Source organism: Centroberyx affinis, unplaced genomic scaffold, assembly GCF_046629955.1.
Source record: "Centroberyx affinis isolate AG114_WGS23_722 - 3 ecotype Tasmania unplaced genomic scaffold, CSIRO-AGI_Caff_v1 ptg001373l_1, whole genome shotgun sequence".
Lineage (NCBI taxonomy): Eukaryota > Metazoa > Chordata > Actinopteri > Beryciformes > Berycidae > Centroberyx > Centroberyx affinis.
Window position 1 is genome coordinate 111,971 of NW_027279859.1, and position 20,978 is coordinate 132,948.

The 20,978-nt window shown below is 42.9% G+C and overlaps 1 protein-coding gene across 1 annotated transcript in view; it reads left to right on the plus strand.

Annotated features, from left to right (window-relative positions):
• The window catches only part of dachd (dachshund d), a 92,276-nt gene that overhangs the window by 56,287 nt on the left and 15,011 nt on the right, over positions 1 to 20,978 (plus strand). The window contains exons 4-6 of the mRNA XM_071525971.1: positions 12,325 to 12,497; positions 12,707 to 12,842; positions 13,037 to 13,168. Of these exons, the coding sequence (XP_071382072.1) occupies positions 12,325 to 12,497; positions 12,707 to 12,842; positions 13,037 to 13,168 (441 nt within the window). The remainder of the gene's footprint in view (positions 1 to 12,324; positions 12,498 to 12,706; positions 12,843 to 13,036; positions 13,169 to 20,978) is intronic.

The window sequence follows — 20,978 nt, forward strand, 5'->3', positions numbered from 1 at the left end:
TTGACACCGCGGAGCTTACAGTGTACGAGATGAAAACAGGATGCGTTTCTAAGCAGATTTAACAATGCAAAATGCATAAAGTGTGAGGTCATCACTCCAAGAGAATGGGGTGTAAAAAAAAAGAAGAGAATACGAGTCTACAAGGTCACGGAAATAAAGATAAATGTGAATACCAACAGCAAGGCTATGGCAATGGAGCTAATAAGAAACTGTTTTATCTTTTTACAATTTAAATTGTAACCTTGAGCCCACAGCCAGCCACACAGGCTCCCGGTAGATTCATAATTCTGGCAAGTGGGAGCAGCTCTAGGTGTGGGTGCATGGGCCACAGCATTAGCTCTCTGAGTGAAATATATGGCGGTGACGCCTCTCGGCCCCATCCACAATCAATTGGATTCTTTTCCTTTAATATTTACTCGCAGCGATGAGATGCTCGTCTGCATGGTGATGAACAGTCTGCCACTGGCGTTTGAAGGTGACCTGTCAGTGAGTATGGACAAATCTCTCGCTCGCAGAAATGTAGAAAATAAATCATTAGGGGCAGGCAGGCAGACAGGGGCCTCTCTCTCTCCCTCACTCTCCCCGGATTTAAATCAGCTCAGATTTATGATTTGAATTAATGCTTCGTTTGGTCAAAGGAATGGTCGCAGAGACAAATGATGTTTGGTACTGAAGCCATCCTAATATTGATTACTGGGTGTCGCAGCAATCTCTTGTTTATATCAAGCACTCTCCTGTGACAGGGTGGCCAGCAGGAGTCATCCTGATAATACGCTGGAGAAATATGGCCCGCTCTGCACCGCAGGGCCATGAAACACAGCTAGCAACGTGCTGTCTCCTTCATCTAGCCCCGGGCTTCCACTCACATATTTATTTTTAATAAAAGCATTTTGTAATTTCGCAAAAATATGAAGTGACTTAAACCAAAACGTGATTGCAGAATTATTTCACATTACAAAAGTGGCTTACCCTGGCCTGCTTTCACCCACTATTTTGGTGTTTGAATGCCTAATATGTCCAGCTCTCCAGTCTGTTATCCCTCAGGAATCCAAACTTGTAAATCACTTGACTGATATAGCAAAGAGTGGGCAGGAGGAGGACTGCATTTGGCTGCAGCCTTGTTGGGACTGGACCCACTGTTGTTCACAATGCTGTGGAGGGCTGACTGGGGAATGACTTCATGCTGTTTTTAAGAGACCCAGAACACAGCTGCTCTGAGGAAATGGACACATGCACTGGAGTTTTATAATCATATCCGGCTTAAAATAAGACACACACTAATGGAAACATGTTTACTTGCACAGATAATGTTAGCAACCAAGATAAGAATTGATATGATAATGAGCATGCTTCTCACAATAATGCTAAGAGCATGCAAATAGAATCAGAAATAGCTACTATGTGAAACCATTGAAAAGATTCTCTAATACAGGTGCTTCATTTCAGTGTTGGTCTGAAGCAGATCTTGTATTGTGAACAGCTTAAAGCAGAGCACAGCAGAGCCAGCCAGTGAAGGACACTCTGTTCTGTTTGTAGAGCTGGATTGCCCGTCGCTGTCTTTGTGTTGATGTAAATTGAACAGGCTAATGTTTCTCCCTCGCATTAAATATTCATCACAATTAGACCTTCCTGTTTGCATCAATGTTATTAATTATAAGGAAAAACAGCCAGTTCAACTCTCAGCCAAAATAACCAAACATCCTGAGTGAGAGAGGGAGGGAAATGAAGATAGATATGTGTGTGGGAGTGTGTGAGAGATAGAGAAAGAGAGAGACAGAGAAAGACACAGAGATAGCGCGAGAGAAATCGAGAGAGAAATGGAGATAGAGCGACAGATAAAAATGTAAAGGGAGACAGAACCCCTTCTGTCTCCCGTGGCTTCTCTTTCTTTGATTTTCCCTCACACTCTTTAGTTGGGCAGAGGGAGCCCACTCAGTGCACAATGTGGATTGTTCCTGTGCCTCTCAGGAAATGCCACAATTACAGATCACAGACCAAGCAAAACACGTGTGGCGCTGGGCCTTGAGGGGGATAAACAGCCCGCCATTCCCTCCCAATGCAGTGACCCCAGCCACAACCTTCATTACTGGGAGAGAAAATATTGTCAGCTGCCCACTAACAAACACCTGCCAATTTCAAGAGAAGGAATTGCTTTTTTCAGTGGTGGAAAGAGGGGGAAAAAGTAAGTGTTGTAGACTTTCAGCAAGGAGGTGGGAAAGAGAAAGAATAAAGTCTTCACCCTTGTCTTTCTTCTCATCTCTCTTTCTCTTTGCCTCTCCTTTTCTCTCCCTTTCACCCTCTGTCTCTCTTTGGCCACTGGGTGCTGCCCTGCCACTCATCTGACTCCTCACCGCACAACTCTAATGGAGCTGAAATCCTGTCTGTAATTAGATATGGGAATTCCACTGTCATCAGCCAGATGATGCCACGATATACCGACCAAACAACTTGCCGACGGACAACACTTCACGATAGCAAAAAGAGAAGACACATTAGCACCCGCTAACTTTGGGCTGTTCGTTTTGAATATATCCCAAACCCTCAGAACCAGCAAACTAGTTGAAACCCCACAAGCCCTCTGTCTCACATCCGTGGCTCCGGTCCAGGCTGCCTGCACCCTATGGGGAGCACAGAGACACATGCTAGACTGTAGCTGGACGGGTGCTGACAGCTACCTGGAGTGTTGCCTGACTGAGAGTTGAGAGAAGAAGGTTCTGGGTGAGATGATGAGGAAGCATCATTCTCTCTTCCCGGGGTCATCGGGCTAATTTCTGCGGGCCCCCCTCCATGTGTGTATGTTTGCTCGCTTGTGTGTGTGTGTGTGTGTGTGTGTGTGTGTGCGTGCGTGTGTGCATGCTTGCGTGAGAGAGCGAGAGAGAAAGAGGGGGCCTTGGCCCCTGAGAGCGCTCTGTGAGGAGACCACAGCTGTACACTCCCAGCAGCTAATTGGTCCTTATCTAGCTGTCCCATTCATCTTCATTTTTTACCAATTACTGAGCATTATCTGTGTTCTCAGTTGGGTATGGGACTTAATCCTTTTTGGTTAAGCTGGTGCTACAGCTTGCAAATTTCAAATGGAAGGAGAAAGGAGGAGGAGAAAGAAAGGAGGGAAAGGTGGAGGGGAATGGAAGGGGGGGGACAAAAGTCATAGCAAAAACAAACTCTGGAAACTTCCCATCATCCCTCACTGGCAGGAAGCAATCAATAAACAATGACATCACATGAAGGAGAGAGAGAAAAAAAATGGAAGAGATCAATTATCGGCGTTATAATTCAAGTCCTTGTTTGCAAACGTTGCAGCCTCATTGATTAAGCTGTTCGTGTTGCACTCACCATTATTGACTTGTTAAAACCATATTTTCTCATCATCAGTGGTTTTACGTTTGCGGTCACACAGATAACAATGCTTTAAAGGCTTCATTAATTATGCAAGATGTATTCATTTTAAAGCACAGCAAGTCCAAATCGTCCTGTTTACTCTACAAACAATACAAGCAGAGTACATTGCCCATCCAGAAGGTACATCAAGACACTGCAATCTGGGGCAGTTAGCCTTAATTTTCTGAGATCAATGCATAACTAGGCTCCTCTCTATATGGGGTCCACGCTTGGCCATGCTGTAGAGCTGAGTGGAGTCAGCCTGGAGACCATGCACTAATTACTGGAGTGTTTACAGCTCTGCTGGATAGCATTTGTACCATTTTGGATCATATCAGTGAGTCAATGTGCTCTGCACTAGACCGATAACTAAGACATTAAGATTACAGGGTGTATGAATGAAATTACAGAGAAATAAAGTGATGAAGTAGTCATCAATTACATGACAAACAAAACAATCGTAAATGAATGAACGTAACAGCCAGTCACGCATGTATACTGGAAATACAGCCATGCACGTCTCGCAGACACACACACAGGCACACACACACACACACACACACAGGCATGCACACAAGCACACACAAACACATATAGAGACAGTGCTCCTGCTCTTTGATAGGGATCTGTTTGGTCACACTCTCTGCGCCAGCTGTCAGCCCAGCTCCACTGCTGCGATTTAATTAGTCTGTTTATGTCCTTTCTAATAATAAAGCTCTCTGGGTGGAAGGACACATCCAACTAGCTAGCTGCACGCTCCAACCTGCTAGCTGCACTAGTGCTGGTGGCCTAGCGTGGCTAAATGTGGGCCATGATGGAGGATGGTGGCTACTTCCTGCGACTCTAGTCAGAACAATGGCCCTCAGGCTCAGATCTAGTATCACCCCCTCCTCAATCCTAACCTTAACCATTAGGGGATAAAGCACATACTGACCTGATATGAGTGTCTAGGGGCAACTTCATCCATCTTCTTCTCTTGCTCTCTTGTGGGAGCCTTTGTCAGCGGAGGCTCCAGAGAGAAACGAGATTGTAGCCATAGGCTGAATAATATTCATTCTACCAGCATATCATAGCAGCTCTTTCGATGCGACAGATTCTTATCTGATCCGATTTATGCGATTACAATGTAGTTTGTTTTGCTTTTCTCTATCCTGATACCGTGGCTGTTTTGGGTAGAGGAAGGTCTCGGTAAGCTATTTGCGGTGGGAAGAGGGGGAGTAATGGCGGTAAGTGAGCCAGACACACTGAGCTAGACGGAGAGTGGCAGAGCAGACAGAGGCAGACAGACAGCCTTCCAGCCTGAGCGAAGAGCTTGATGGGTCTCTGTCTCTCTCCTGGGCTTTGGCCCTCACCATCTCTCTATTAGTCTGCCAGGCTCATGGGAGCCAGGTGACAGATAAGTGAAGAACGACACACACATTTTAATAGACATTTCAAAAGATAAACTTGATAATCATTTCTCTTTTTAATGAAGTCTAATGTCCTCGTTCTAATTCCGGTTGCGTCGGCTGTTAAGCATCAGCGTAATATTTGAATATGCATGATTGGGAAAATGTGAGGCGCGCTGGTGTAGCTACAAAATACACAAATGCAGACAACTGCAGAAATAGATTACAATAACAAGGGGAATTGATTAAACATTATTTCCGTAATGATCCATATCAAGTTCTATCATCTTTGAGTGGCAGCAGAGTTGTGGCGTTAGAGAGAGAGAGAGAGAGAGGGAGAGAGAGGGAGAGAGAGGGAGAGAGAGGCGGCACGCTAGACAAACCTCGTGTCATGCAAATATTTGTTTGACTGTCTCTTGTGGTTAGTTCACAATAGCAGGAGCAGAGCTATAAAAAACAACTGACCAGTCGAGTTGTCATCCCTCATCAACATTAGGCCTCATTCTTCATTAATTGGATAGATTAATTTGGAGCGCTTTGATGTGGGGGTGATGCATGCGTTCGGCTGTCCCCTCCTCACTATTCTCTGTCAGGTTGAATTTAGCCAGGGAAGGGGCTGACCTTTGAAAGTGAAGAGATCAACACAATTTGAAAAGACAATGTCACTTGGTGTAAATGTGATAGGTGTAATAAATGACATTCAACCTTTCAGTGATGATGAGCTTTCGCAGGTTCGAGTAATGTGAAATATGTACGTCCTGTAATTGCATTGAATGTGAAGCAGTTTTCACATGCACGGCTAAGATGGTGCCGCATTAGTAGTGGCGTTATCGTGTGCTCTCGTTTCACTATGATTATGTCTAAGAGGACACATTAGCATGGAGTAATAATATTACTGTGTACATAATAACGTAATGACAATACAATGATGACAACAAAATGACAATCTCTTTTACTGTGATTACGCTGTAAAAATGTCCCATTCTATGTAGCAATCAGGTGGAGAATTGAAAGCATTTGTGTGGTAGAAATAGTTGGTTCTGTTCCACAAAAGCACTCTGTTTGTTGCCCGGTCCAAAAGGTGTTTCTACTCAATTATGATATGGGAACCCTCATCCAAATAGAGCTATCAAGCCATACTGAGCCCAGACATCTTCACCATCGCACAGCCTCTCCTCTGGGACCAAGATAAAGAGAGAGCAAGTTCAAACAATGTTAAAGAATTTCACAATCTCAGCATGTCCTTCAGAGTGTGAACAAACAGAGGAAGGTATTTCTTTTTAGTGTGTTTAGAATTCCATAAAGAAATTACTCATGCCAACAAAATAACTGATATATAACACATTTTTTAGACTATTTCCTCTCGGTACACAAACATAACATACTGCAAAATACATACAGTAGACTTTCTAGACTGCAGCGATGTAAAAAACACAAGTTACAGTCAAATACATCACACACTTCACATTGAAATCATTAGCATTGCGACTGTAAACTATACACTGCATTACTGATTTTCTCTCATGATGTGATTGTAATGGAGGAAGAGGGAGCACAGGAGGTAGTGATGCTAATTTTGTAATTAAAACGGATGATCTGATGACCACATGCAAGCCGATCCCCCCGCCAAAGTGATATGACGGCAGAGTGGGCCGTGATTGATAACGCTCGTCAATATATTTCATTTCAGGAGCCTTAGTCAAATGACAACTGGTTGTCATTGACTGAAAGCAATCTTTTTAAAAGGGGAGCCTTTGCTAAGTATCAGATGAAAATGATTCCTCTGTCTGCTTGGGTGTCACTGCCTGTAGGAGCTTTATTGATTGGGCTTGAATATATTGCACCCGCAGTAGTAACAGCTGCTAGTAATGTCTCTCCTCTCCTTCTGCTCTCCTCTTCTGCCCACAGCACTTTCTGTGCCGCAGTTTATTGTTAGTGATCTGATGTGTGCGTGCGTGCGTGTGCACGTTGTGTATTTATCGAGAGTGATGTGCGACAAATGTAAAGTGAGCCCGGTTCCGACCCAGATTAGAGACGCGAACGCTGTTTGCTAATGTGTCCTGAAGGCCTGGCTGTCCTGGCCACCCCCAGCCATGTGGATGATTGCGTTAGCTAAACCCACCATTGTATCCCCGCTCTATACGCTCTGTGTTATCAAGCACAAGGATGTTGGCATTGGTTGGTAAAGGTCATTTACTGTAATGAGATTTGCCACATGCAAGCATATGGCTTGATTATTGCCCTGTTCGTTAACATTTTCAGCAAAGAGACAAATAGACAGCTAAAACGGGAAATGGAGGGTGGGGGGTTGGGGGGTTGGGGGGGAGGGGGTGTTTAGCATTTTCTCCTCAAAGATAGGATGAACTTTTTTCACAATGTATCTGTCACAGAGATGATTGATCTTTCAATTTTCATAAGGAATGCGTGCCATTAGAGCTGCGGATTTAAATTATCCTATAAAGTTGCCTGCCTTAGATTTTATATACTTAAAGGACAAACACCTCTGTCTGTCTCCTTGATAATTTCTACCACATGTTACACTCCAGTGGTTTGGGTAGGAAAGCAATTATGTTACCTCATCAAACCAGAAATGTTTTCTTATCATGATTTCTCTTACATTACATTACATTAGGCATCTTGGCAAGTAATCTTTGCACACCTGAATCATTGGAAAGTGTGTGTATGTGTATCTCTGCATCGCGGCATGCTAAACACACACATTTTGTTTGTTGATGTGAATTAGCTCCTAATGTATCCGATCGCTGTGGCTTTGGGAATGTTAAGCATATTGTTTGCATGTGTTTCTGTGTCTCGTTGGCTCCATGTGCGCTTGTACCTATACACAATTATCTATACTGCGTCGTCGTCTCAGTGTGTATCCACATGTTTTAATTTTTACCTCGCCTTTTTAGTGTGAGATGTATTCTTTTTTTATGTGCTTCATGTGTCCTTTTGCGTGTTTGCTTGTGTGTATGTGCATACGTGAGTGTGCGGCAGGTATTTAACAAAGGCAAGATGTTTGCTTTATTATCAACATTAACTGTGTAAACACAAAAGGCTTCAAAGTTTCACTCAATGACACTGAGGGGTTGTGGGTGGCTACATCAAAGCCCACTACCTTCCTCTCTCCCCCCTTTTAATGAGAAACAGGACTCACCAGCCTTGACTGAACCCGCCATCTGTGTGTGTGTGTGTGTGTGTGTGTGTGTCTGTCTGTGTCTGTGTGTGTGCGTGTGCGTGTGCAGATGCGGGAGTGGGTGCGTGTCCGTGCATACTACGCGTGTGTGTGTGTTGTGTAAAGTGGCACCACTATGCCAGACAACATGTTTATGGAGGCTGAGTCTTATGTTTGATCTAATGACTATAATGCTCCTTCCATCTCACATGGTAGGCTTGTTGATTTCTGAGGAGATTAGCAGTTATAGTAAAGATGAATGGTTGATTAATGCCACGGAGAGACCTCTAAATGTCTCGCCGCATGACAGACACTTTTTCATGAGCCGTTCATTTCCTTTTGGGATTGGTGTGCAAATCCTTGATACGACCACAACAAAGACTTGCCATGTGTGTGCACCGCCGTCTCACCTTTGTTGGAGAAATACATACACGACATGGGGGCATTTTACAAGCGCAATTAGGAGGAAAACCGAGATTGTTTTGCAGCAACGGACAGCACATGCATTGTACAGTGAGTCAGTCCATTTAGCTGCTCGACTGGAATGGTCCTGTTCAATTTGACAGATCAGAAGAGAAAAAAAATATCTCCACGCCATGAAAACCAAAGGCTTAGCGCTGGGCAAATCAGCCCTTTGTCTTGTTCAATTCAAATCAAAGGATAACCAGGAATGTTTGTTTGACAACAGCATTTACCATGCATTGTTCTAAAGCCCAGAGCCTCCCAAACAAAGACAGATAGGCTTTAAACAAGTCATTTAATTAGCACCGGATCCCCAGCTTTGGCTGCGCCAACCAATTATACATTCCTGAGGCATGTGCAGGTCCTATTTCACGGGAGCGAGAGGCAGATCCTCTCCAGCCCTGTCTCTTACAGTACATCTCTCCCCTTCCATTTAAGAGAAGGTAAATAGCCCAGACAGACAGCTTCATTAGCCAGCGTCTGAAGAGCGCAGGGCCGATTGTCGCTTAAATAGTGCGCTTTTACTGCAGGCCCAGCCGGCGACCTCCGATCAATTACAGCTGACATTATTGTTTGTCGGGAGCTTTTTTCCTGGACAGAGGGAGTAAAAAACGAGATCAGGCCTGAGCTTTGGCTGGAAATGTAATCTTCCCCCTCTCTTTGGTTCTTTCGCTCCACAAACAATAAATCATTCAGTTGAAGAGATAATAAAGTGCCAAGTAGGAGCTAGTTTAATTTTTGTCAGGGGAAATCTGTCCACAACAGAGTTAAGGGGAAGGGGCTGGCTGCTACCTCCGCACCATTCTCAATGACAATGGCTTAGTTTCTTTTTTCCTATTTTCCTCTGTAGGGTTAGATGGCCAGAAAGGCTGGGGTGCTGTTTAGATGAAGATTAACAGCAGCACAGATCACTGCAGGTTATCATTTTTGTCATCAAAATGAATTACTGCTCCGTTTTTAATCATTTTAAAGCAGTCATCATTCAATCTTTTTTTCGGTGTGATTCTTTTAAGTCCACCGGCAGCCGTGTGGTTTTCCAGTAGTGTCTGATGTAACAGCTTTTTAATCATGTTGTTACCAAGGGCTGTTTTAATTCATTCAATTCATCCTCCATGATTCAGATCTTTGCTTATCCATGCATGAACTCCCAAGCACCACACAACATAATAGCTGAGCTGTTTATATTGGTATTAAGTGATTTGTAGTTTTAATGATGGTAAATAGGAGTTCACCTTTGCGGGTCCCTCAGGCTTACTCCAGGTAAATTACTCCAAATGCATTGTTTATGCCCTTCAGGAGAGAGGGGGCTCATGGGAATTCAACTCTCATCAGGTCTGAACTTCTGTATCGGAGATAAACAGAAACTGACAAATATGTTTCTAGAGGTGTGCCCACTGGAATATCTACACAATATCTAAATGATTAATGAGTAAGTTTGACTAATGTGTTTTGATTCTGTTTTTGTAATAGATAGACATGAAAGACATTGCATATTGACAAACACAAATTGCCGAGGAGGAGATGATCTAATTATCTGATAAAGATCACCAAGTTGAAAATTGTTCTGGACATTTTTTGTTTATCCGCAGTTGCTTGTGAGCCATTTATTTTACAAGAATAAAGCTCGCGAATGGGAAGAAACCGCATACGAATGAAATGAAGAACACTTAACAACATCTTGCAAAAACGCCAGACGCCTTGAATAAAAACGATCTCCCTCCACCTGGTGCCTTTCAGCTTCAAATAAAGGGATTTGGTGGACCCTCGTTGGCCTATGGCACATTCCCCTACAGTGGCCTGAATGGGCCTTTATGGGAGAAACAGCGCTTTAGGATAGGGGGACATGAAAGGGGCCGGACAGACACTGAGAGCGAGACTAATACCCCATAGAGTGAACAGAGGTCCAGTGTTTCCCCACCAGCCAGTCAGTCTATCAGGTGGAGATGTATCGAGCTGCGGTGCCACATGTATCATAGAGCCACAACACACACATTCACCACCAGGATTCATAAGTAGAGGAATTTGATTGACAAAAGCAAAGTTATCTCAGTTTATCGATTTCCTGAAAATTTAGGTGTGCGTCCGTGCGTTCGTATGTGTGTAGCTTTGTTTGCGTGACTGGATGTATCTACCTCAAAGGCAGGATAAGTCTGTTCACTCTGGCCCTTGAGTTACTTTGAAAGGTAGATACGTAGGTAGCCTAGACCTCTCCATGTTGTCCTACAGTAAGTGCCCCCACAATCGGGCCCTCTGTGGCATTTTTTAATTGAGCTTAGCCTGCTGAGTGGTAATTGATTCAGTCTGAGCTCCAGGAGAGGCGCTGATACAAGGTGCTGCCTGGCTTCCGCCTTTCTTTAATCTCCCCTGCTTTATATTGTTTGGGAATACTCGCCACTGAGAAACTGCATGCCATCTTTCTTATGGAAATCAATGCTTCTTTTGGAAGGGGAGGAATGACAGAGAGGAGTACTTCTCATGTCCTTTCATTTTCAACCAGTGTCCTTCTCTTTAGAGGCTTCGCCATGCAGATCTCCTTGCCCTTTGGCTACTGATGTTTTGTTAGAAAAGAAGAGTGGAGTTGTTTTGTGGATCAGCTTTCTGTAGTGCTGTATTTTTTTTTCCCTCTTTCTTTCACGCAGCTTTTTACCTTGAACCAGGCTGCCAAGAAAAGGAGAAAAAAGGAATGAAAAATCAACAGAGAGGCTCAATCAGATCCAATAGTGTCTATGAGGTTTTCTTTAAAGCAGTTGAGGAAAAGCATCTGAGTGGCGAAGGAATGAGACCAAACTGTTCCCAGTCACTTTTGATCCTGCCAGTTCAAAGTCCCCATAGAGCAGGGGGGGAGGGAGGGGGGGTGCCGTGGTTGGGGGGGTACAGACACCTAGCTTTGACCTTCTGTGTGCGCTCATGTCCTTTGAAAGTTGGCTTGTTTTCATTAAGCCATTCAGAGGCACAGTGCAGTGCTACAGTTTGCCTAACTAGTAACCCCCTATGGTATCTTTATTAGACATTCTTTACATTTTTGGACCACTAATGCCTTCAATTTTCCCAATTAGACGTCTATTGCCAGGCAGCAATTGAATAATTTAAAACATTTGTAAGATATCTCTGATGTTGTAATGGAATAATTTGTGTGCATATAAAAGAGAGGAAAAAAAAAAGTCCCATTATTGTAAGAGCTGAAAGTCACTTTACTGTTTTTACTCTCTCCGTCTCTCTTTCTGTCTCTCTCTCTCTCTCTCTATCTCTCTCTCTCTCTCTCTCTCTCTCTCTCTCTCTCTCTCTCTCTCTCTCTCTCTCTCTCTCTCTCTCCCTGTCTCTCTCTCTCTCTCTCTGGTCTAGAATATAGGCTGCTATAATTAGCCTAAAGTCATTGCCATACTGTAGTCTGACGGTACTTGTTTGTCATTAGCACATTTAACTAGTCATTTGGGTAATGGCTTTTAAGATTGCCTTTATTTTTACAGAGATATTTTTTATATGTAAATATTGAGACAATTTCCATAATGTGCCCTTTTTATTCCTCATAGAATAATTAATGCATCTTTATTGCTGTGTAAACTTTGGTCTTTGAATGACTGTGTATACAGTTATCATCCCCATTTTCTTTATTATTATTGCAGTTGTATCTATTATTAACGTATGTTGTAAAACATTTATGTATATTATGTTAACATGGGGAGAGACCCTGAGAAGCAATTACTTAAAATTATTCCAATTTTTTCTAATGGATGGCACTGTAATGCCTTAGTGTTATTGGACACCAATTTTAAAGGGCATCTCAGAGGTGGGAATTACTGATTGGTGGATTAACAGCAGCAGGTTTTCATCTTCTACCCAGAGCTGCAGAAGTTTCCCCTGTGAATGTCTAACTCATAATATGCATCATTGAGTAACCAACGACCTCTTCCTGTGTCTTAGGCCTGGAACTCCCCTTCATGATGATGCCCCACCCCCTGATCCCAGTCAGCCTGCCCCCTGCCTCTGTCACCATGGCGATGAGCCAGATGAACCATCTCAGCACCATTGCAAACATGGCCGCCGCAGCACAGGGCCAGAGTCTGCCCTCCAGAATGGTCACCTCTGTTATAAAGGTAAACTCCAATATAGACAGGAGCACTAATACTCCCAAACACTAAAAATCAATTCTAAATAAATCAAGGTCAATTTTAAATTTGGCTTGTGTATTCCTAGTTTCTAGAATGACTCATATATTCAGATTTGTGTTTGATTTGTGCAATGTCTCATATGCATATTGGATACTTACTTTGAGTGTGTGTTTTTGTCGCTGTTGGGGTTGCAGGAACGTATCCCGGACAGTCCCTCCCCTGCTCCCTCCTTAGAGGACCACAGGAGGCCAGGCAGCCACCCATCATCCCACCGCAGCAGCAGTGTGTCCAGCTCCCCGGCCCGCACAGAAAGCTCCTCAGACAGGATACGTACGTCTCCACATTACCTCACCACGCCATGAGTCAGACCGGTTAACTGTGCACTTGATTCTGCAAGGAAACAAAGCAACGCAGCTAATGTGCCAAATGTGCTTTACAGACAGACTGTTGTTGTTTCCAACTCCAGGGTAAAAATAGGTTCTTACTAACCCTCCTGTCACACCTGTTTGCTCTCCCCTCTCTAGCGGCACACCACAACGGCCTGTCCATGAACCAGGCCCTGCTAGGCCTGTCCCCCAGCATCCTGCCTGGGCCCAAAGAGGGAGACCTGGCCCACGACATGAGCCACGAAGTAAAGAGGATGCACGCTGACAAAGGTCAGTCAGCTTTCATTTTAGAGAACGTATGATATAGTTTAGAGCACAACAGTAACCTACCCAAAACTTAAGACCTCCGAACTGGCCGCTATTCCAAAAACACATAATGAGCAAAATATGCAGCGATGTAATGTTAATTTTGTTAATTGTCGGCAGTCGTTTCAATTTCCTTCTCTGCACGTCCTATTACAGACATGTTAACTGCCAATTATTCTGCTCTTGTATGTGTTTCAGTTACTCTAACATTTCACCAGTCCCAGCTACCGCCATTCTTCAGAACTTCACACAAGCAAGGTTGTACTGCGTTACAGCATCTTACAGTATACATGCTATGATTACATGTCACCATAGCACACAATTTTAATCAAAGCCAATATTTTACATGATGCTGTCATGTGTCATTTGTTAAACATCATCCTCATTAACAAAGAACGTATAGAGAAATAAATTGAAGATGCTCAGCCTCAAAAAGACCACCTACAGCAAATGTTTTTTGTAATCCCTTATTATTTATTGGTATTATTTTATTATCCTTTTGCTGTGCATGTAAAAAAAAAGGAAAAAAAGAAAGAGACAGATGGAAATCTGTCTACTAAGCGCTGTGGATTAAATACAAAATTAAGCAAATAATAGATTTTAGTATTCTCTGTTGGTTTTGAGCAGAGAGGGGGGTGGGCTGGGCTGGGCTGTGCTGGGTGATCTAGGGTGGGGTGAGGTTGATAATGATATTAAAACCACTATGGAAATCATTGGGCTGTGTGTTCCCTATTGACTAGCCCGACGTGAAGATCAGTGTTAGACCTTCACTCACAGGGTGTGAAGCAGTGAATAGTAATAATTAGCAGGATCATGAGCTGAATTTATGGGTCACAAAGTGTGCGTGTGTGTGTGCGTGTGCGTGTGTGTGTGTGTGTGTGTGTGTGTGTGTGTGTGTGTGTGTGTGTGTGTGTGTGTGTGTGTGTGTGTGTGTTGTGTGTGTGTGTGTGTGTGAAAAAGAGAGAGAGAAGCAAACACAGAGCAACACAATCAGGGAAAGAAGGCATTACTACATACTAAGCCAACTGAATGTTTCCTTAGTAGCTAATATCTGGTCCACATAAATTCTAAACTGCAGTCCTCCCTCCATATTAGGATTAGGAACACAAATAGACTGTAATTTCTGTAGAATACTGGAGGATAAATGACCCGGCAATTCACACCAATTCTGGCTATTTGACCTGCACACATCCACACGCAACACACACTGTGTTATTGTTGAGATTGTCAATTCCTGATATGTCACTGGACTTGATTAGGATTCTGGGCTCTCCAGTGTGTGCACCAGAGGTCTCGGGCTGTGGAAAACATTTTTATAAAATAACCCATTAATGCAGAGGAGTGCAACTAAATTAGTTACCAATTTGCTGAGCATGAATTAATGAAGAGAGCTTCTCCCGGCTCCCACAGTTGTAATTTTCATAATAACCCCAGACCTTTATTTGGCAGGTTGTTTAGTTTTTTCGTTTGAAGGTTTTCATTAGTCTAATGAGGACTGTGCAAGGGCGAGCAGTCAGCACAATTTACATGAGGAAGCTATCATAATAAATGAGGCAATTTGAATAACACGCACAGGTTTATGCAGCGAGATAAGAGAGATTGTAGCAGCCAGATCCAGAGGTAACCAATACATTAGAACCAACTAATAACCAAAGTAATTCCAATAAAAGCCTTAAGTGAAGGGAATAAAATTAATGATAGATATATTGAACTGTAATGATATGATACATGATGCATTAGATTAATAAAATAAATGTGTTCCATTGTTAAAGAGGGGAGAGGCCCCACGATCCGAAGCTTTGTTTATGGCGAGCTTTTTAATTAGGCTTGTTCATCGCATCAGTTTGTTTAGACAAATGAGATAACATTCCAATGGTTTAATGATATCTCTCCACTTGTTTGATCTTTATGATCCTGGCAGAGCATTAAATTAATCTCATGCAATGCACTTTGAGAGGGGAGCACAGTGGGCACAGAGGAAGGATGCAGTGCCCCGGCTCATATCGAGGCTATTTAAATAGCCGAACACCTCAGAGACAGCCACTATAATGTCACATCACTCATATCCTATGAACACTTCTCATCTTTTTCATGTCATCTCTGTTGATGAAGGACAAAGACTGTTTGTTGTCGTTTAAAAAAGACGGTTTCCAAAGTTGTGTCACCCAGTGCAGAGCAACCAGATGGTAGTTTTTGGGCTGTTGTTTGAACTTGATTATTTTTTGTCCAAATTTTGCCAGAAAAATAAAAAAATTAAAAAAAACAGGAGATTAGATGATGTTTGAGAAAAAAGGCTAGTAGAAAGCTAACTGTTATCTCACATGTGACTAATTGAATTGCTTCAAACAGATAGTCTGTGGCGATCGCTTTCGACAAGCCTCTGTCTCATGAAACAGCAGATAGCTGACAAACAAGGGGAAATTTGAAAGGTACGGAAGCCTTTGGCTGTAAACTCACTTTGGACATCAAACACTTGACATCATTTTATTTCCTCGGGGAAAAGGTGTTTTAAACACAAGCCATATGTATGTACATCGAAGTGTAAGAGTTTCTGTAAATACCATGTGGCAGATTAAATACTCAGACAAACATTTTGCCAACAGCACATTTCACCACTTTATCTCAGTCATCCCGCTGCAGTTATACATGCCACATCTCTTTTACACTGGGGGTAAAAAGCCTGACAGAGGCCAATACAGTATGTAAACTGATTCTGTAAACCATATTTTAAAAGGGGGTGGGTGATTCACTGGTAATGCGATATTGGCACTTCCCTGGTAAACGTTATATATCCTTGTTGACACAACAGGAGATGCACTCATAATGTCCTTCCTAGCACAAATGGGTGCTTCTGGTGTATTATGTCACCTAGAGGTGCATCCTTCCGTACCTGCTGTCGAGTGAGCAATCGTTGATGCGTTGAGTACTCTTATGTGCCCGCTGTGGAGAAAGCTGATTCGCCACGCCTTCTCTTTGTGGGATGCTCAGTCAGGATGCTGCCCTAGATGTCCAGTCGATGTCCTCAGGGCCGGTGTACTGTGCACTGACTGCAGTCCTAGTTTACAGTTTCTGAATGATGAAGTGTAGCAGGTAACGGTATCACAGTCGATTATCATACAGCTGCTGAGGGCACGGACCTGTGGTGGCTGACAGCCTCATGTAGAGAGGAGAGATATATTTTGAAAAAGATAAAAAGGCAAAAAAAAAAGGAATTTCCAGCCTTTGTAGTCTTTCTCTTGTGTCTTTGCATATGCATTTGTAATGATAAAAGGAGGTTAGGCGACTTTTGGTCGGACAGAAGTTTCAGCCTCAGTTTCGTGCTACTTTGGTGGTGTAAATATTTCACATTTGACATTGATGGGTATCCCTGTACAGTATCATTAAAAGTTAGATATGTTCAGTGTAAGCTCCTTCTCTTCATCTTTCTGACTTTAATGCATAGAGTTTTGTGCAGTCCTCCCGATGTCCTTGGCGTTGCAAGCTTCAAACACATGCTGACTACCTGACTTTCCCTAAGTCAGGAGGCAAGATCATTAGCCATCACAACCCTGAAATGTGACTTGGCAGACAATAATGCTTTATGATCAAACAACTTGTCAGTGCGTCCTGTTGAAATGAAAGAGTGCAAAAAAATAATTCAATAGAGGATCAATCAAATTTCCCCAGCCCATGTGAGAGAGATTGCTGATGGTGCAGAGAGGGGCTATTCCTCCAGGACATGGGAGTTCATTTGGATATTTGTTCTCCCCCTCATGAATGTTCCATTGCGTGACACCATCTCCCGCTAATCACATTTCACTGAAAAGGGGGGATGCTTTTAGGGACGTTGAAAAGAGAGAGGTTCTTTTTAATCTTTGAAATGCCTCAAAAGTGACAGAATGCTTTCTCCTGCCAAGACGTGAGCCTCGGATGGGGAGATAAATATGCTGTGGTCAGCTAAGTGTATCTAGTGAGCAGAGAGGCAAATTTAATAATGCATTATCATTCACTGGCGAAGGTGAAATCTCCCTGTCCATCAGAAGGCTGAGGCCTGTTTCATGTTACCCTTCACTGCAAACGAACAAGTGCTTTACTCAGCCATACCAGAGATGCACAGTAGGCACCAGTGCTCTACTATGTATGCTATTCTGGACTGCCAGGAAAACATGTATAATCAAAGCTATCATCTATTGGTCTTGACTGGATACATTGATGATCACAGTGCTTATTCTCAATAAAACCGTTTTGAATAATAACCTTTTTTTTTTTTTCTTCTTCCTTTCTGACAACACAGGGTGCATTTTACATATCTGAGCATCTGCTATTATGCAGATTATGGGAACATATTTACCCGAATGCCCTTGGACAACAGCATTAAACAATTATGAAGATTATGTACAATGCAGAAAATTTGTGATTCAAAACAATACATATCTTAGCGGTGGCAACTGTTGCAGTCAGATAAGGTTGACCCTGAATATGTATTTCTGTATTTTTAGAGACATTCTGTGGGGTTGTTTGTATAATTTAATATTTACATGTAAACAGTAATTAAGTGATGCTACCAACATGCCAGGGCCAGGCTCTGCCAAGGTAAACACCAGCCCTAGCAGTTTGCCACAGTCCATCATGTTTACAGACTTGCAGTGCCGAGTGCTATTTGTGTGCTCTTCCTTGGCAAAGCCCATAAAACACAACCAATTGGAGGCCGAGTGTTGAACACAGTCCCTCTTATCATCTGGCAGTCTGCTAGCTGACTTGAGGACATTGTGAGTCAAACCTTTAAATTTTCACTCTACGATAATTACGCTCCTATACTTGAGCTTTTATATCCTTTCACTGAGAAAGTAAATCATTCCTAATAAAGAGAGGAAGAATAGGGGGCGGAGGGAAAAGTGCTTGAGGACTAATTCTCTTCACTCCCTCCCTCTCTGCTCTCTATTCTGCTTTTTGAAAGCCTTTCTCTGAGTATTCCAGTCACCTTGACTTTGCAGCAGCAGCCTTATAGTCTGTTGCTTATCCTGCCTAACCCCAGCCTGTCAATTAGGTGTTTAAAAATTAATCTCTTTAACTGGAAATACCATGCCAGCTTTCTTCCGTCTGTAAATGAAGTGTTATTAATTCACACAGCGCAAAGCCAATGTTATGAATAATGTTATCAAAACAGATTTCCACACGTTTAACACGTCGCTCCTATTAAAACCCCTTAAGTATTTTTATAACTGTGAAACTGGGACTGCTAATGGATTTGCATCCATTTTTGAGCTTGTACAGCAGGCAGCCACGGAGCAAGTGCTCCTAAGCCAGGCCTTTTAAAGTTTACATTTCCCATTTCCTCTTTTGTTCTTTCATCTTCATTTAAAAGCAGCTCAGTATATCCAGCCTGGATTAGCGCCAGCCAACGTCGACGGTCGTTCAGCAGCAACAGAACGGCAGAGCTTCTCCCCGTAGGATTGCAATGCCAGGCAATGACACCAATGTGTCTCGCTGTCCCCCTCCCAAACCCAGCGCAGCTCTGATCTAGCAGCAGGCTATCGGGCCAACCACACCAAGCTAATACTTGTTCCATTAAAACCTGGTGATTACGGGGGATTTCCTCTCTGTTTGTTTGTTTGAATGCTTAATTATCAATATGTAATTGGCATGTGTATGTGATGTAGGGTGCACATTCGGTGGCACATTTTACTGGAATGCACATTGCTATCGGGTGGAAACAGGACTCCCCAGTCACTATCTGAGTTAAGCTGCATGAGAAGTTGTTCTAATGAATTAATAACTGCCAAACAAAGGAGAACTAAACAATGAGTGAGAAATAAATGGCTTGATGATTAGTGGGTCAGGGATATACAGTACAAATGATCCCCTTCTGAAAGTTGAATGATTCAGGCAAAATACCCAATCAATATTTGAGGCCAATTTAATCTCTGGGATTCTTCTGTCAGGTCAATATATGGACCTGGTCAATGGAGGTCAATATGCAAAGACAATCTAAACACCCTCAAAGTGCCTCACTATAATGTCCTTCTCCAAGTATTATCTTCTTGACAGTTTGGTCTCATAGTCAATTGGTGAACTACGGAGGTCTCTTCGAGCCATGACTGACAATCATTATCTTTCCTGAGCCACAATTTTCGCTTTCTTCCCTTCAAAATGAACCTTACCCTTCTGGTTGGTCTAAAAACTAAGGCCATGGATTTAGTGTTGTGATCTCTAACCTTTCAATCACCTTGCCCCCGTTCCCGTTCGACCGCCGTAAGTGATCGTCTCTCTACAAAAACGCCATTTTGTCTCCACTAGTGTTCACTTTAAGAGCTCATTTGAAGGTGTGCGCTGGCAGAAACAAAAGTCCTGTATGCTTTTATGCAGTCATCACAGTCAGCCAAGCCTGTAATCCTCAGAGGTCCGATAATGACATAGCCCCTGCATTTATTACATGGAGGAGAGGAGAGAGGGAAAACGCTGACTTTGAACAAATGAACACCCTGACCTTTATGCAATAAATATGACATGGGCCGCATAAAAAGACAAGATATCTTCCTCCTGAATGGAAGTCAACACGGATTCTGCTCCCTTGCCTCCTGCTCTCACTGTTTCTGTTTCTCTCTCTCTCTCTCTCTCTCTCTCTCTCCTCTTTCAGTCAACAGTTAAACAAATGATAAAATCCATTTAGAATTGTTTGCACTATATTATTGTAATTCATACTGCAAAACCACAAATTGTAGCTCATTATTTCCTCTGCTGCAGAATATATATTGCAGAATGCTGTGGACGATCATCTGTCAGTATTCTAATCTTCATGCATGATTAGATTCTAAAATTTTATCATTTGCGGGTATTTTCTCAGCAACGGGAGCAGTAAAAAATGACTCTTTATCAGGGAGTGTATATATAGGCTGTGCCATGAAAAGACAGCTTTAACAGGGAGCATCAACCTTACACTGTATCTTTTGTAATCTCAGTGTGATCTCAATTGAGTATCGCGATTGTCTTCTTTTGTCACCTCAGACCGCCTCTCTGACAGTAAAGGATTTATGGTTATTTCCTCCATGCAGCCTGTCCATCTGTGGCTCTATCTTCATATGGCCTTGAGAATACGATTCAATTTATTAAGGCAAAGCAACGGACTCATTACTTCAGAAAGGTGGCAAGAGAGAGAGTGAGCGAGAGGGAGAGAAGTGACACACTGAATTGGTTATTAATGGAAATGCACAGCCATAGGGCAGTTGAAATTTAATGATATCCTACAAGAAAATATGAGGGTGTCACTTTCCAAAAAGTCATGCTAAATGTCAACGTTTTAAGGTCCCGGCGCTAATTTTATGCCTGTGCACAGTAATGTTTTGGAGAGCATTTAGGAAACACGGCCCAGTGGCCAGCCTGATTATCCCGCTCACCTTCTCTCCTCTCTCCAAATGGGTTTGTGCAGCAAGCGATTTCATCTCTAAGTGAAGGGAACATTAGGGAGGGGAGAAAGAGAGAGCGATAGAGGAAAACACGCGGTTTGATTTTCATGCTGTGATAAGAGAGTGGGAGCCAAATGTTACCTGTTAATCTAGCCCAAACCGACCGGGGCTCTTGACTTTGTCCCCCAGCAGGGATGGGGCAAACACTCATTTTCCTCTCTCCGTGATGAAAAGGAAATTAGCTTAAATGTGATGAGGGCACATTAGTGTGTGTACTGTGCGTGTGTGTAATGAGTGTGTGTGTTTGTGTGTTTTTGTAGGCCTGCGTGCGTGTGTGTGTCTCTGTGTGTGTGTGTTTGTGTTTTTTCCTTTTTGTCATAGTGTATACATTA